Raw genomic sequence first — 18,068 nt, forward strand, 5'->3', positions numbered from 1 at the left:
GGCAGATGGAATACAGTGTCAGGAAGTGTATGGTCATGCACTTATGGCAGAAAGAATAAAGGCATAGACTATATTTTAAACAGGTTGAAAATTCAAAAATCTGAGATGCTAAGGAAATTGGGAGTCCTCTTGCAGGATTCCCTAAAGGTTAATTTGCAGTTTGTGTGTTTAGTGAGGAAGGCGAATCAATGTTAGCGCTAGTGGACTAGAATATAAAAGTAAGTGTGTGATGCTAAAGCTGTATAAAAAACATTGATAAGTACTGTGAGCAGCTCTCAGCTCATCTAAGAAAAGACGTGCTGGAGTTGGAGAGGGTTCAGAGGAAGTTCACAAGAATGATTCTGGTAATGAAAGGGTTAACATGTGAGGAGTGTTTGATGGCTCTAGGTCTGTACTAGCTGAATTTAGACAAATGAAGGGGGAGGAGGACCTCATTGAAACCTATCAAATATTGAAAGGCCTAGATAGAGTAGATGTGCAGAGGATGTTTCCTATGGTGAGGGGAGTTTTTGCTATTCTTTACTAACCCTTTAGTTAACATTCATAAATGTAATTCCTTTAATCGTACGCAGTGTACGGTCTGTTATTTTGTGGCATTCATTTGTAACAGGGTAGCGAATTACACAGCATTCCCACAAACCGGGGTTCGGGGTGGGAGAATGCCTCAATCTCACGAGTTTGCTGGGGCTGGAGACTGTCTTCCTCAGATTTACGCAGCCAAGGAAACCGGGGGATTCAAAAGGTTGAAAGAGTACAGAGAAAATTTACAAGGGTGTTTCTGGGGACCTGAGTTATTAAGAAAGATTGAATAGGTTCGGGCTTTATTCCTTGGAACGTAGGAGAATGAGGGGAGATTTGATAGAAGTAAACAGAATTATGAAGGGTACAGATAGGGTAAATGCAAGCAGGCTTTTTCCACTGAGGTTGCCTGAGACTGTAACTAGAGGTCATAGGTTAAGGGAGAAAGGGAAGCCTGAAGAGGAACTTCCTCACTCGGGTGGGGGTGGAGAGTGTGGAGTGAACTGCCAGCACAAATGGTGCGTGCAAGTTCAATTTCAACACTTAAGAGAAGTTTGGATAGGTACATGGATGGGAGGGGTATGGAGGGCAATAGTCTGGGTGCAGCTTGATGGGAGTAGGCAGTATAAATGATTCAGCATGGTCTAGCTGGGTTGACAGGCCTGATTCTGTGCTGTGTTTTACCATGATTTTTGGTTCTACTGCAGTGCTTAATGCTATTACAGTGCAGTGACCTGGGTTCAATTCCTGCCGCTTCTAAAAGGAGTTTGTATGTTCTCCCTGTGACGGCAGGTACTGGGGCTTCCTCCCACAGTCCAAAGACATATGGGTTAGTAGGTTAATTGGACACTCTGGGCTCATTGTGCTAGAAGGGCCTGTTGAACCCCTAGATTGAAAATAAATAAATTAATAATTGTAAAGAATAATTGTAACAGGCAAGCGAGGAAGAGCAGGACTGATTCCGAATCCTTTATTCTGCTGTTGAGTAGAGGACTGAGCTTCTCAGAGCAGAGTCAACAGCTTAGTGTGTACAGGTAATGAACAGCAAGAAAGGTTATCTAAGATTACAATAGGCTTGAGATCAACAGGGCTCAGGAATGACAGATGAAGCTTAGCTCAAACAAGTGTGAAGCCTTATACAGAACTGAAGGGCGAATTGGTGAGGAGGTGTACAGGAGTGAGGTAGATCTGCTAGCAACAGCCTTGCACTCAATGTCAATAAAACCATGGAACTGATTGTGGACTTCAGGAAGGGAAGTCAAGGGAACACATACCAGTCCTCATTGAAGGATATTTAGTAAGCACTTTCAAGTTCCTGGGTGTCAACGTCTCTGAAGATCTATCCTGGGCCCAGCATATTGATGAAATTATAAAGAAGGCGTGACAATGGTGGCATCAAAGACATCATCAAAAGCTGATACCTCAAAAAAAGCAGTATCTAACATTAAGGACGCCCATCCCCCAGGACTTGCCCTCTTCTCATTGCTACCATCAGGAAGGTACAGGAGCCCGAAGACACACACTCAACATTTCAGGAACAGCTTCTTCCCCTCTGCCATCCGATTTCTGAACGGACAATGAACCCACGAACACTACCCCACTACTTGTTTGCTCTTTTTTTGCACTACTTATTTAATTTTTGTTTCATGTACTGTATTTCTCATTGTAGCATAGTTTTTATTATGTATTGCAATATATTGCTACTGCAAAACAACAAATTTCATGACATACGTATGCCAGTGATTCTGACTCTTTATACAAAATTATGAGGGGTATGGATAGGGTAAATCAAACAGGCCTTTTCCACTGAGATTGGGAGGGACTAGAACTAGAGGTAACAGTTTAAGGGTGAAAGATGAAATGTTTAAGGGAACTATGAGGGGGAACTTCTTCCCTCAGAGGGTGGTGAGAGTGTGGAACGAGCTGCCAGTCTTCTATCTCTCTCTGTCCTTGGCCATTTTCTCTATTGAGCCCCAGGTGTGGTTCTGAGTCCTCATTTCTGCCTAGTTTCACTGCTGTCTGTCATGCAATGCCTGGGTGAAGACTCGGGAATACCATCACACAGAGATACGGGATTCTTCATTGCTGTTTCCGTAACGAATCTTTTTTGACCAGTCAGGGTTGTTAGCCCTGAGCTAAACCCTTGAACCTGGAGGACCAGTGGACCACTCTTAATCTGGCCTCTACCCTTTGACCTGTTTGGCAGTGGTGATCCTACCAAGAGTCAAAGTACAAAGCCCTGACTCCAGCCAACGTAGCACTCTGAGTCATTGAGGCACGCAAGTCTCCAAACCACAACAAGGTTGTGGTCCTCTTGGAAGTAAAACTTGGATGAGGGAGTTTATTACTCCTGTCCTTGCTACTCTGCATTGGTTTCATGTATCTGTTAGAATTGATTTCAAATTTTCTTACTTGTTATTAAAGCTATTAATAATCTGGGATCAGAGAACATGGCAGCATCGTCTTCGTTTTATAATCCTGCTTGGTCTTCTTCCACAGGTCTCTTAAATGTAAACAATCTTCTTCAAAAGGTAATCGGCAGGTCAACTTTTCTGAACTGTGCTCATAAACTAAATTCAATATCTAAAACTATAAGGCAGTACCTGTCTAGCCATCTTTCAAAGCAGTGAAATTGTACCACTTCCTCTGGAAGGAAGATCTCAGGGCAAGTTAAAAGGCCAACATAACATGCTTTTATTAGTTGAGTCATTGAGTTCAAAAGTCAGGGGGTTATGTTGCAGTTTTATAAAACTCTGGTTAGGCTACATCTGGAGTATTGCGTACAGATCTGGTTGCCCCACTATAGGAAGGATGTTGAGGCTTTGGAGAGGGTGCAAAGAAGGTTTACTAGATTGCTGCCTGATTTAGAGGGCATGTGCTATCACAAGAGGCTGCACAAACTTGTGTTGTTTTCGATGGAGTGGCTGAGGCTGAGGGGAGATCTGATGGAGGTTTATAAGATTATGAGAGGCATCGACAGGGAGTATCTATTTCCCAGGGTAGAAATGTCCAATACCAGAGGGCATGCAATGAAAGTGAAGGGGGGTGGGTTCAAAGGGGATGAGAGGGGCAAGTTAGTTACTCAGAGAGTGGGGGATGCCTGGAATGCACTGCCTGGTATGTGTTAGAGTCAAATACATCAGAGGCTTTTCGAGGCATTTAGATTAGCACATGAATATAAGGAAGATGGAAGGATATGGAGGTAGGAGGGTTTAGTTTTTGGGTTTTTTTAATCTACTTTTAGCTAGTTCAGCACAACGTTGTGGGCTGAAGGGCCTGTTCCTGTGCTGTACTGTTTTATGTCTTATGTTCTAATCCTGATGAAGGGTTTTGGCCCAAAACGTCGACTCTTCCTCTCCATTTACGTTGCCTGACCTGCTGAATTCCTTCAGCATTTTGTGTGTGTTATACTGCTGCAGAGATTCTTGGTGTAGTTGGATGTGTATCTTTTCCTGGCCATTGCACACGTGATTGAACACTGACTTACAGGAGATCCGCCAATGCTGGTTTGGGCTTCCATCATCTGCTCTTCTCTCTCCTTCTGCACCTTCAGCTAGAACACAAAATGGCCATGTCAAATTCTGACAGAAAAATCACCCTCAAGACCCATCTGTACTTGAAGATGGGACAAAGAGTAGAGAAAAAAGCCCTTCTGCCAACCAAGTCCAAACCGTTAACACCCACCATCCACAGGCCATACTCTCTTCTCACTGACTCAAAAAGAAGGTACAGGAACTTTAGGACCTACACCACCAGGTTCAGGAACAGTTATTACCCCTCAACCATCAGGCTCTTAAACTAATGTGGGTAACTTCACTTCCCTCAGCACTGAACTGTTCCCACACCTATCAACTCACTTCAAGGACTCTTCATCTCAATATTTATTGTTTGTTTGTTTGTTTATTTATTTACTTGTTTGTTTGTTTGTTTATTTTGTGTTTGCACATTTTGTTGTCTATTGCACTTTGGCTGGTTGTCCATCTTTCATGCATTTTTGAAATTAATTTTGTTGTGTTTCTTCATATTTATTGTGAATTCCCACAAGAAAATTAATCTCAGCATTGTATATGGTAATACTGCGATAATAAAATTACTTTGAACTTCTATTGAATTGAAAGGCCTAGATAAATTGGATCTGAAGAGAAAGATTCCTGTAGTGAGGGAGTCCAGGAACAAAGATGAGGAGGAATTTTTTAGCAGTAGCTGGTGAATCTGTGGAATTCTTTGCTACTGATGGCTGTGGAGGCCAAGTCATTGAGTATACTAATACAGCAGTTGATAGCTACTTGATTAATAAGGGTGCAAAAGGTTACAGTGAGAAGGCAGAACTTTGACAAACTCCTATACATGTGTGCAGTAGAGTATATCAACTGGCTGCATCACAGCCTGGTATGGAAACACCAAAGCCTTTCAATGGAAAATCCTATGAAATGTAGTGGATACAGCCCAGTCCATCACGGGTAAAGTCCTCCCCACCATTGAGAACATCTACACAGAGTGTTGTCGCAGGAAAGCAAGAACTTCCAACACCCAGGCCATGCTCCCTTCTCGCTGCTGCCATCAGGAAGAAGGTACAGGAGCCTCAAGATCCACATCACCAGGTTCAGGAACAGCTATTATCTGTCACCCATCAGGCTCTTGAACCAGTGGGGAAACTGCCACTCGACTTCACTCACCCCTTTACTGAACTGTTCACACACCCATGGACTCACTTTCAAGGATTCTTCATCTCGTGATCTCTATTTATTGCTTATTCGTTATTATCATTATTACTTTATTTTTATATTTGCACATTTCACTGTCATTTGCACATTGGTTGTTTGTCCATCCTGTTGGGTGGGGTTTCTCATTGATTCTATTACAGTTCTTGGATTTATTGAGAATACCCGCAAGGAAATGAATCTCAAGGTTGTATATGGTGACATGGATGTACTTTGATAAATAATTTACTTTCAACTTTGAACGGGGTTGAGGGGGATAGTAAAGCAGCCATGATGGAATGGCTAAGCAGACTTGATGGGCCAAATGGCTTGATTCTGCTCCTACGTCTTATGGTCTTGTGTCTCCTAATTCTACTATCACCTGCCAGAGGAATCACATTTCCTGCTTCTATTTTATCGTTTAAGTTCATAATTTTATGTGTTTCTGCCAGAGCCCCTCTCATTCTCCTGAATTCCAGTGAGTATGGTCCCAAAATCCAGTGAATGTGGTGTTATGACTCAAGGTTGCACCCCGGCAATCCTGGCTTGGATAAGAATCTGGACAGTTCGGATAGGTACACGGATGAAGGGCAGTGGTCCAAATTCAGTTTGATGGGAAAAGTTTGGCATGGAGTAGATCAGCAGAAAGGCCTGTGTCTTGCTGTAGTGCTATGTGGCTCTTCTACACCCATTTCCAAAGCCTTCACATCCTTCCTTTAATGGGGCAACCAGAGCTGCAGACTGAGATAGAGACAGTAGGTGAGTGAGAGAGGAGAGGTTTATAAAGATTGGGTGGAAAATGGAGCCAAGGTCAGATGAGTGGTGACCTGATCTAATGGTGGAACACGCTCCAGAGACCGAATGGCCCACATCCAACCAGCACACTCACCTGTCGGATGTAATCCCGAAAGCATTCCAGATCGGTGACGGCGGTGGTGAGGTCACGGTGATCTGCATGCTCGGCAGGAGTGTTCAGCCGAAGAGCGTGAAGCAGTGCCGCGTACTCCTCGAACCGGGTGGCGGGTGTCATCAGGACCTCGTGCAGGCTGCAACGACAACACAGGGGTTGACTGAGGAGAATCGGGAGAGGGAGCCAAGCGACAGCAATGAAAGCTGATGGATCACTACCTCAGCATTTTGGTCACCGGAGTTCGTTCATGCCTGGCCAGGAAGGCGCGGAAACTCGGGATTGTTTCACGACACTAGAGGAAATGGTGAAGCAAGTCTTTGATTAATGAGTAAGTCAAGACTATTAAATGGTTTCCTCCCACATTCCAAAGACAAATGGGTCATGGTTAGTGAGTTGTGGGCAGGCCAGAAGCCTGGTGACACATACAGGCTGTCCCCAAGCACGATCCTCAAACTAGTGTGGTCACTGATGTAAAGCAATGCATCTCACTGTAAGCTTCAATGTAGACCTGACAGATAGAGCTAATCTCGCATTCCTAGTTTTCTAGTATAATAAAATGGTCACTTGTCATTGTAAGAAAGGAAATTATAGACCAGTTAGTCTGACATCAATGATCAGAAAGATGTGGGAGTTGATTATTAAGGATGAGGTCTCAGGGTACTTGGAAGCAGATGATAAAATAGGCCAAAGATGGCATGGTTTCTTCATTTTTCATTTTCAATCTTTTGTTATTGATTTAAAAAAATGAATAGATACAAATCAGAGCAGAAGTTATATCAAATACACAATGCAATAAACGTACAAAACAACAAAAGGGATGTAAATGTTATACTGGACTATTATATAAAAACAAAGAGCCACAACTCCTCTTGGTAATTCATACAAAAAAGACTGGAAATTTTTTATAATTAAGAGAAGAAAAAAAGACCCCACTAAGCTAACCTAAAAAAAAAAATGACTGGACAGTCCACTTGGGGATAAAATTACAAAAGAAAAAAGAAAACATCCTTCTGGTCAGATCTGAAACTTTGCGGAGAGAGAGAGAAAAAAAATTACCTAACAAATGATAGAGAAAAAAAATTAGATCATATGAAAATATTGAATCAAAGGTTGCCAGGTTTGCTCAAATTTAAAAGATGTATCGAACGTCCGACTTCTAATCTTCTCCAAGCTTAAACAAGACATAATGGAGGAGAGCCAAAGAAAAACAGTAGGTGGATTAGAGTCTTTCCAGTACAACAAAATAGCTCTTCTAGCCAATAAAGTTGAAGAGGCTATCACATGTTGAGCGGAAGCAGGAACATTTCCTGCTTCCTTTGGAGTCATCCCAAAGATTGCCGTAAGTGAATTAGGTTGTAAGTCCACACCTATGACTTTTGATAACGTTCTAAAAACATCTCTCCAAAAATTATTCAACTTTTGTACAGGACCAAAACATATGAGTTAGGTAGCCACCTCAATGTTACATCTATCACAGGTGGGATTTATATTAGAAAAAATATGCGCTAGTTTATCTTTTGACATATGCGCCCTGTGCACTATCTTGAACTGAATTTCCTCAAGGGGAAAATCTTGCCTGTCAAATCTGTTGGAATTCTTTGAAGAAATAAAAACAGGATAGGCAAAGTTGGTGAATGTTCCATATTTAGATTTTTAAATTACCTTTGACAAGGAGCCACACATGAGGCTGCTAAACAAGATAAGAGCCCACATTGTTACTGGAAAGGTGCTGGCATGGATAGAGCATTGGTTGATTGGCAGGAGGCAAAGAGAGGAAACAATGGGAGCCTTTTCTGGTTGTCTGCCAGAGATTAGTTCTATTCAGGGGTCTGTGATGTCACCACTTCATTTTTACATCATATGACAACAGTTTGGAAGATAAAATTGATGGCTTTGTGGCCAAGTTTGCAGACAATATGAAGATAGGTGGAGGGGCAGGCAGTGTTGAGGAAGCAGAGAGGCTACAGAAAGACTTAGACCGGGGGTCGGCAACCCGCGGCTCCGGAGCCACATGTGGCTCTTTTACGTCTGTGCTGCGGCTCCCTGTTGCTTTGAGAAATAATTGGTTGTGGCGACCCTTTTGTGGCACATCCGAACCGACTCACAATTAGATAGCCTACGGGGGTTTGCGAGCACAGAGCTTTGGAGCCTCTGCGCCATGGGGGCAGGTTGAGTGAGGCTTAAAAGTGAGGCTGAAGATTTCGAATAAAGTTTGTCCTTCGACTGCAGTTACCGACTCCGTGTCGTAATTTTAGCGCTGCGTGTAGCACACCGCTACATGGTCAGTATTTAATTAAAATGTATTTTATGTTAGTTTGTTAGTTTTTGAAATGTAAATCTAAATTTGAAGATTATGGTGATCTTGTACAATCTAAATAAGACGTTGTGGCGACCCATTTCCTGACACATCCGAACCGGCTCACAATTAGCCAGCGTTCAGGCTAAGGGAGATAGCCTACGGGGGTTTGTGAGTACGTGTCTTTTGCAGCATCCGCGCCCATGGGGGGGCGGGTTGAGGGAGGCTTAAAAGCAAGGCTGTTTAGTTCGAATAAAGCTATCTTTGACTGCAGTTTACTGACTGCGTGTAGCACACCGCTACAACGTGTTTTTATCGCTGGCTGTCCAGAGGGGAGGTGCTGAAACGCTTTGTCGCGTGTCTGGAAGAAGTGAAAACTTTCCTGGGCAGCAAAGGGCTCACCTTTCCTGAGCTGGAACAGCCAGAGTGGCTGGAAAAGCTACACTTCATGGTAGACATGGCAGCGCACCTGAACACGCTGAACACAGCTCTTCAACGGGGTAAGGACGTACAGCCCTGCACATGTTGGAGGATGTTTTGGCATTCGAGCGCAAGTTGACGTTGCTTGCCAGAGATTTACAGAAAGGCACATTGTCTCACTTCCCCAATTTGAGAGAGTTCAAACAAGGTCACGACTTGATAAATTCGGAGTATTTACATTCTGCAATCATCGCAATGCAAACATCGTTTGGGAAACGCTTCTGTGAGTTCAGAGAGGAAAAAAACACATTATCCTTCCCGGTCACTCCCCTAAGCATCGATCCATCCCTACTGAATACGACTGCATTGGCAGGTGTGAGTCAATCTGAACAAGGATGATAAATATTTTAATTGCCTATTATTTTGCGTATATTCATATGTTTTCATTGTTCAGTGAAATAGTCCTTTTATTTTTCAGGTTGACAGCTGGCTGACGTTATTTTTGGTTTGCTGCTGGCGGCAAATTTAAGTTTGGCGTTTTTCATAAATACAAGAAGGACTCAAATAGACGTTGAGTATTTTACTTAAAAGTAACCTTCAACCCAACGTCTTTTTTTCGGAGGTCAAAATGTTTTTGTTGCATGCAGAAATGTAATTTCGTTTTCTCTGCAGGAGTTCATCAATTTCATAAATGCAACACATTATAGTTTGTTTATACATAGCATAAAGGCAAAACAAAACGTTGTATGCAGTGTTATTTCATTTTAAATGTCAAACGGGTTTTGCGGCTCCCAGTGTTCTCTTTTCTGTGGGAAACGGGTCCAAGTGGCTCTTTCAGTGGTAAAGGTTGCTGACCCCTGACTTAGACAGATAAAGAGAATGGGCAGAGAGGTAAGTGGCAGATGGAATACAGTGTCGGGAAGTGTATGGCCATGCCTTTTGGTAAAAGGAATAAAAGCATGGACTATTTTCTAAAGGAGAAAATTCAAAAACCTGAGGTACAAAGGGATTGGGAGACCTCGTGCAGGATTCCCTAAAGGTTAATTTGCAGGCTGAATTGGTGGTGAGGCAGGTGAATGTAATGTTTGCATTAATTTCAAGAGGACTGGATTACAATAGCAAGGATGAAATGCTGAGGCTGTTTAAGGCATTGGTGAGGCCTCTCTTGGAGGATTGTGAGCAGTTTTGGGCCCCTTATTTAAGAAAGGATGTGCTGACATTGGAGAGGGTTCAGAGGAGGTTCACGAGAATGATTCTGGGAATGAAAGGCTTATCATATGAGCAGCAGTTGAAAGCTTTGGGACTGTACTTGCTGGAATTTAGTAGAACGAGAGGGGATCTCATTGAAACTTATCGAATGTTGAAAGTCCTCAATAGAGTGAATGTGAAGAAGAGGTTTCCTTTAGTGGGGGATGTCTAGGACCAAAAGGCACAGCCTCAAAATAGGACATCCCGATAGAACAAAGATGAGGAGGAATTTCGTTAGCCAGAGGCTGGAGTCTGTGAAACTCATTGCCACAGGTGGCTGTGGAGGCCAGGTCACTGGGTTCATTTAAGATGGAAGTTGACAGGTTCTTGATTAGTCAGGGCATGAAAGGTTATGGGGAGATGGCAGGAGAATGGGGTTATGAGTGAAATGAAATGGAGGAGCAGACTCAATGGGCCAAATGGCCTAATTCTGCTCCCATGTCTTATAATCTATCTCGTTATGACCTTACACTTATTGTTTATCTGCACGGCACTCTCTCAGTAGCTTTTACGTTTTAGTCTGTGTTGTTGTTGTTTTGCCTTATTCTAATTTAATGAACTGTGTAATGATCTGATCTGACAAGCTTTTCACTGTATCTCAGTACGTGTGACAATAATAAACCAATTCCAATCAGCCAACCGTATAAAACAGTCCCCACTTCATGTGCTTGAATTTGGTAAATTTGGTTTTCTCTTCGCTCTGAGGAGAAAACATCGAGGACTGTGGCCTGCGTGGTTCGTACCAATGTTAGAGTTTCAGTTTAATGCAGCTCTTCATTTCACAGAGCCCTGGCTTATGCTTTTAATTAGAAGCACCAACAAGCCATAAATGACTCAAAGCAGCTTAGTGATAAAAAGTTAAATTACCCCTGCCGCTGTGTTTTTAGCCAGTAATGTTAAATTGTACCTTATCCTTCTCAGAAACTCCAGATCTCTCTAACAATACCACCTCTAACTCTTAACACTATGCCAGGGGTGATGGTAGAGGCAGATGCATTAGGGACACTTGAGAAACTGATAGGTAGGCACATGGATGATAGAAAAATGGAGGGCTATGTGGGAGGGAAGGGTTAGACTGACCGTAGAGTAGGTTAAAATATCAGTACCACATTGTGGTATGAGGGGCCTTTGGGCTGTGGGAGGAAACTGGAGCACTGAAAGAAAACACGGACATGGGGAGGAAAGGGTAGATAGGTCTTAGAATAGGTTAAAAGTTCGGCCCAAAATTGCGGGCTGAAGGGCCTGTACTACGCTGTACTGTCCTAAGTTCTGTTCTACATTCTTCAGAGCTCATTCTTTTTCAGAATTGCACCAGGGTGCAATTAAGTTCCTAGCTCGTGAGAAGTTCACAAACAGTGTTAATGGTAGTAAGTCTATAGCCAAGGGCTCCAAGCAATGGAACGGCACAGTGTGGTGCAGTCTGAAGTGATACAAAAAGAGATTTGAGGTGATTGCGTGGAGCCTGAAAGCCAATGGAGTAGAACGTTTATACTGAGTCATGTCAATAACTGGGCAGCTTTCGGTGTGGGAGTGATGAACCTGACCCAAGATGAAAATGTGCGCACTTGAGAGCCCGTGCGAAAAGAGAGCAACCTGCGCGTAGGAAGGCCGATCGATACACCATGTGATCTATCAGCCTTCTGCATGCTTGTAAACAATCCAATACAGTTCATCAACAATGGAAGCAGCAGAATTTAAGGTTCGAGAAGTGGCAGCACCATTGGGAAGGGGATGTGAAAGAGGTGACTAGTTCTGGGGTCTGACAGCAGTGGCTAAGGAACTGTTCTTCCGTCTGCTTGACCATAATAAGACTATAAGATACAGGAGCAGATTTAGGCCATTTGACCCATCGCGTTCTCTCTGCCATTCCAGCATGGCTGATTTATTTTCCTTCCTAAACCAATTCTCCTGCCTTCTCCCTGTAAACTTATACACCCTGTCTAATCAAGAACCTATCAATCTCCACTTTAATACCCAATGACTTGGCCTCTGCAGCCAACGATGGCAATGAATTCCAGTGAAACATACCGCCATTCGATGAACAAATCCCTCCTCGTCTCCCTTCAAAAGGAACATCCTTGTATTCTGAGGCTGTGCCCTCTGGTCCAAGACTCCCCCACGATAGAAAACATCCTCTCCATGTCTACTCAGTCCAAGCATTTGAATATTCAGTTGGTTTCAACAAGATTCCCCCCCCCCCCTTAATTCTTCGAAACTCCAGCAAGTACAGACCCAGAGCCATAAAATGCTCATAAATTAACCCTTACATCCCAGGATTGTTCTCATGAACCTCCGATGCCAGTACATCCTTTCTTACATATGAGGCCCAAAACTGCTCTCCAAATGCACTCTAACCAATGCCTTATAAAGCCTCATGTGCTTATCTAATCCTCCTGAGTGTCCCTAATGCCTCTGCCTCTACCTCCACCCCGGCAGGGCGTTCCACCCACCCACCATGCTGTGTGATAAAAAAACCTACCTCTGACATCCGCCCTATGAATTCCTCCAATCAACTTAAAATTATTCCCCCTTATACTAATCACTGCCACCCTGGGAAATCCCTATCTTTACCCTTCATCTTCTTAAGCACTTCTATCAAGTCCCATCTCCTCCTCCTCTGCTCCAATAGTAACATTCATTCATAATATTAGTTCAATTCAATAGTATATTGAGTCTTTTCAAAAGGGTTAGTATTTTAAATTTAAACGTTTAACTCCCCGCATCTTCCCTGCTCACTGCAATCTATAAATGGTCCCGCACCTTATCGATGGTCTTCAGCACGGCTCCGTAGTTGTTGAAGTAGTTTGTGTACACCCTGAGTCTGTTACTGAACCTGATGAAGACATCTCCAAGGCATTGTGAAGGGCTCCACTCATGGAGGCGATCAGTTAGCTCGCCCAGTAGATTCCTGCAACATTCAGCACAACATTCCCAGTTACTGGAAAAACAAATGTAACACAGTACAGATTGAGAGAGTGAGTTTAGTTCCTCCCCTTCCTCATGAGTCAGCCCATTGGATTGGGTCACTGCTCACAGGCTGTACACTTCAGCAGAGAGTCATAGAGTACTACAGCACAGAAACATGCCCATCAGCCCATTTAGCCCCTGCCAGACTGGTCTATCCATTCCCATCAATCATTACGACCACAGCCCTCCATACCACTCTCAACCATGCACCTATCTAAATTTCTCTTAAATGTTACAATTGAACCCACATCCTCTCATACCACTCTCACCACCCTCTGAGTGAAGAAGCTCCCCCTCATGTTCTCCTTAAATATTTCACCTTTCACTCTTAACCTATGATCTCGGGTTCTAGTCTCACCCAATCTCAGTTGAAAAGCCTGCTTGCTTTTACCTTATCTATATTCTTCGTCATTTTGTATACCTCTGTCAAATCTGCTCTCAATCTCCTACATTCCAAGGAATAAAATCCTAAACTTTTCAACCTTTCCCTATAACTCAGGGCCTCAAGTCCCAGCAGCATCTTTGTCAATTTTCTCTGTACTCCTTCAATCTTATTGATATCCTTCCTATAGGTTGGTGAGTAGAACTGTACATAACACTCCAAATTTGGCCTCATCAACATCTTATACAAACTTCAACATAATATCCCAACTCCTGTACTCAGTGCCCTGATTTATGAAGGCCAATGTGCCGAAAGCTCTCTTTACCATCCTATTGTCACATCAGACTGCTTGTCTAAAAGCACTATGTCCCCTTGATAAAGTGTCCAGTAGGAACCTGTTGAGATCCAAGATGGACAGGATGTATGTAAAGATGCAGTGAATGTTGGTGACGGTCAGGATGGCTCGGTTAGAAGCCACAGCGGCTTTGAGCGGAGCCCAGTAAACGTTCTTCACGATCTCCAGGGTCTGAACGTATTCCCTCTCACTGGTCAAAGCTTCCTTGGCCAACTGCGTCCTCTTGTCCACAATGCCGGCAAATAATCTCCTGTTCTAAAAAAAAATGGAAAACGTACAGAATCTGTAGTGAGTTCAAGGAAGATTATCACTTCCCTGCGTCGACATATGCTGCTCTTGCCTCAATGCCTTTGAGAGACATCTCTTTGAATCCTTACAGACCACGTGTGCTGAAGGCGCTTTCAAGTAAGGTCACTGTTCCGATGACAATGCTTACATTTCCTTGAAATGCAGACAGATTTCGAAGGTGCTCTCAAGTCTCCACACTTGATAGCAAGTTTTAACATTTAACATAAAAATAAGCAGTCACGACACTGGCCCCTGCAGAACACCACTAGTCACCAGCAGCCAACCAGAAACCTCTATCCCCACTCTTTGCTTCCTGCCAATCAGCCAACATCATGAAGGATCCCACCCAACCTGTTCACGGACTGTTTGTCCCACTGCCATCAGGGAGAAGGACATGCCAGGACCACCACACTCAACAACAGCTACTTCCCCTAAGCAGTAAGGCTGATCAACACCTCCACCCACTAACCCACCCCTCCACACCCCAACCACCACTACTTGTCATTTCTTGTCAGTCGCCTTAGGTACAGGCTCTCCTGTACCTAGCAACACTTTGTGGACATACAATCAATGTATATCAGCTATCTTATGTATTTATATTTATTGTGCTTTTTTTATTATTGTGTTTTTTTTGTGCTGCATTGGATCTGGAGTAACAATTATTGTTCTCTTTTACACTTGCATCCTGGAAATGACATTAAACAACCTGGAATCTTTTTCCCATTCTTTGCATCCTACCAGTCAGCCAATCTTAAGACCATAAGGCCATAGACATAGGAGAAGAATGAGGCCATTCAGCCCATTAAGTCTTTCTGCCATTCCATTATGGCTGATTTATTATCCCTCTCAACCCTGTTGTCCTGCTTTCTCCCCGTAACTTTTGATGCCCTGGCTAATCAAGAACCTGCCAACCTTCACTTCAAATGTACCCAATGACTTGGCTTCCGCAGCCACCTGTGGCAATGAATTCCACAGATTAGTCACCCTCTGACTAAAGAAATTCCTCTTCATCTCTGTCCCAACTGGACATCTCCCTATTCTGAGGCTGAGTTGAGCATCCAAGTCATTCAACTAAATGACTACTGCCCAGTGACACTGAGCGGCTGGTAATGACACTCATCAAACACTCCATTGCTGCCACACTGGACACTCGCCAATATGCTTACCAACAGGACCGCTCTACAACAGATGCCATTGCACCTGCCGTGCAGCTAGCCCTGACGCACCTAGAAAACACTTATGTCAGAATGCTGTTTCTGGATATTAGCTTGACATTCAACACTGATGTCCCATAGACCATGGTGAACAAACTCTTATTCCCCCGTTTAAATACACAACTGTGTAACGGGGTGCTGGATTTCCTAACCAACAGACCTCAGAGTCAGGACACACAACCGCTCCTCCCTCCCCATCATCATCAACACTGGTTCCCCTCGAGCTGTGTGCTGCTGGACCCTCTGCTCACACGGCCAAACACCCGAGTAATCGTTGATGACACAGCAGAGGTGAGCTCATCACCAGCAATGATTAGATGCCCGACAGAGAGAGGAGTTGAAGAGCTCGAGGCTTGGTCCTCTTCTTCAATGTCAACAAGATGGTTATCGACTTCAGGAGAACTTGCAGCACTCACACCCCCCCTTAACATCGGTGGCAAAGCAATAGAAATTGCAAGTACTTTCAAACTCCTAGAGTGCACATCACACACAACCTCTCATGGTCCCAAAACACATCAGGAAAACTCACCAATGCTTCTACTTTCTGAGGACACAGGAGAGAGCTGGACTTTGCACATCCATTCTCACATCATTCTACAGATGCGCAGTAGAGAGCATCCTAACGGGCTGCACCACTGCAGGGTGTGGAAACTGCACTGCAGCGACAGGGAGGCTCTGCAATGGGGCATCAAAACTAACCAACGCATCCATGCACCAACCTAGCTGCCGTCAAGGACGTACAGTATATACAGAAAGGTACTGGAAAAGGGCCAGCAACACCATGAAGGATCCCACTCACCCTCTTCACTCATCCTGTTTGTCCTCTTCCCATCAGGGAGCAGGCTAATTAACATGCACACCAGGTCCACCAAACTCTAAAGTAGCAAGACTGGTCAGCACCTCCATCCACTAATTCCACCACTATTTTATTATTTCCTGTCAGACACCTTACGTACAGCCTAGTGTCACTTTATGAGCACACAACCAATTTATGTATACAAGGTATCTTATCATTTATATTTATATTATACTAATGTATTGAATTACACTAATCCCTTCCTTCTGTACATGGTCCATATCGGTCTATTCTCTGCACATTCCTATCTGTCTTAGCTGTCTCCTCTACCAGCACTTGCATCGCATTCCAGGCTCTGTAAAAATAATTGCTTCATACATCTTTTATGAATATCAACTTCTCCTTCCAGTAAACACATTTCTTCCCCACCTTCCTTTCTTCCCCACTATGACCTTTTAATTCTTCTCACCTGCCCATCACTTCCCCCTGGGTCTCCTTGTCCTACGGTCCACACTCCTCTCCTATCTTCTCAAGATCCTCTCCTACCTTTCCTACCCATCTGGCTTCACCTATCACCTTCCAGCTAGTCTCCTTCCCCTCCCCCCACATTTTTTTATTCTGGAATCTTCCCTCCTTCCTTCTCAGCCCTGGCCAGAAATATCGACTGATTACTCTTTTCCACAGATGCTGCCTGGCCTGCTGAGTTCCTCAGCATTTTGTGTGAGTTGCTTTGGATTTCCAGCATCTGCAGACTTTCTTGTGTTTTATCTTTTTTGAACTTTTCCTTCTCACCTCTAATGCATACTCTCCAGTATTTGTCATATCAATGCTGTCTGCTTTTTCTGTCTACACCTCTCATAAACTTCTGTCAAGGCTCCTCCAGCCCCACCAGAGAAAGCAAGTTTGCCCAGTCTCTCTTCCTGGCACATGCCCCCTAATGCAGGCAACATCCTGGTAAACCTCTTCTGCACCCTCTCTAAGACTGCCACATCCTTCCTACATGGGGGCAACAGGAACTGCATGCAATTCCGCAGATGCCGCCTAACGAGAGTTTTATAAAGGTGCAACATAAAATCTTTATTGTGGAAGTCAGTGTGTCGACTAATAAAGGCTGGCATGGCATACAACATTGTCACTACCCTCGTCAGCTTGTGTGTCAACTTTCAGGGACCTACCAACATGACAAGGCATCTCGACAGAACACAAACACATCTCTGGGTGTGTAATAATCAGATGCTGAGAGTGAGAACTCACCAGGTGGGTCAGCTCCTCAAATATTCCTTCACTAGGTGGATGTTTGATGGTGGTACAGTCCACGCTTCCGTTTTCCACCGCGACACTTTCCTTACAGAGACAGGGAGAAAACCAACAGTGTAAAGTTAGCTGAACTTACACCAGGGTCAAAGGGACACTTGAAGATCTTACACCTCTCTCCACATTGGATAACCCAGGCATGGGCAAACTACGGCCCGGGGGCCATATGCGGCCCGTTAAGCTTTTTAATCTGGCCCGCAGAACTTGATGAAATTATATGAATAAACCTTGTTAACGTTTTTTCCCCGCAATTCTGGCGTTTTCCCAATAGATGACGCACTCTATATACATTGACCTTTGTTGAGGTGCAGCGTATTACTCCACATTTGCGCTTTACTCTTTGACCTCTCACCCCTTCTGTAAAGATGAGTGGAGCTAAGAAAAGAAAAGTGGATAGAGAATGTCGGGTGTTTAATAAGGAGTGGACAACTAAATATCTTTTTACCGAACACCGATCAACTGCTGTATGCCTGATATGCCAAGAGACTGTGGCGGTTTTTAAAGAATATAATATCAGCCGTCACTTTGCCACAAAACATGCCAACTATGCTAGCAACCAGTCAACGAAAGAACGGGAAGCTAATGCTCAGAGGTTGGCAACTAATTTACAAGCTCAACAAAATTTTTTTCACCGTCAAACTGCCATTCATGAGTCAAGT

The 18,068-nt window shown here is 43.8% G+C and overlaps 1 protein-coding gene across 6 annotated transcripts in view; it reads right to left on the reverse strand.

Moving 5' to 3' along the window:
• Nucleotides 1-18,068, reverse strand: part of LOC132403272 (epithelial cell-transforming sequence 2 oncogene-like) — a 120,030-nt gene that overhangs the window by 22,497 nt on the left and 79,465 nt on the right. For 5 of the 6 annotated variants that reach the window (XR_009515229.1, XM_059986694.1, XM_059986695.1 and 2 more), the window contains 6 exons: nt 17,350-17,439; nt 13,838-14,052; nt 12,854-13,001; nt 6,348-6,421; nt 6,109-6,265; nt 4,007-4,072 (listed from right to left, as the gene is read on the reverse strand). Coding sequence is in view for 4 of the 6 variants with exons in the window: in XM_059986694.1 (XP_059842677.1) it covers nt 4,007-4,072; nt 6,109-6,265; nt 6,348-6,421; nt 12,854-13,001; nt 13,838-14,052; nt 17,350-17,439 (750 nt within the window). In the remaining 2 variants the exon portion in view is untranslated. The remainder of the gene's footprint in view (nt 1-4,006; nt 4,073-6,108; nt 6,266-6,347; nt 6,422-12,853; nt 13,002-13,837; nt 14,053-17,349; nt 17,440-18,068) is intronic. The other variant, XR_009515230.1, reaches the window with a different exon arrangement.

This window comes from Hypanus sabinus, chromosome 12 (assembly GCF_030144855.1).
Source record: "Hypanus sabinus isolate sHypSab1 chromosome 12, sHypSab1.hap1, whole genome shotgun sequence".
Taxonomy (NCBI): Eukaryota; Metazoa; Chordata; class Chondrichthyes; order Myliobatiformes; family Dasyatidae; genus Hypanus; species Hypanus sabinus.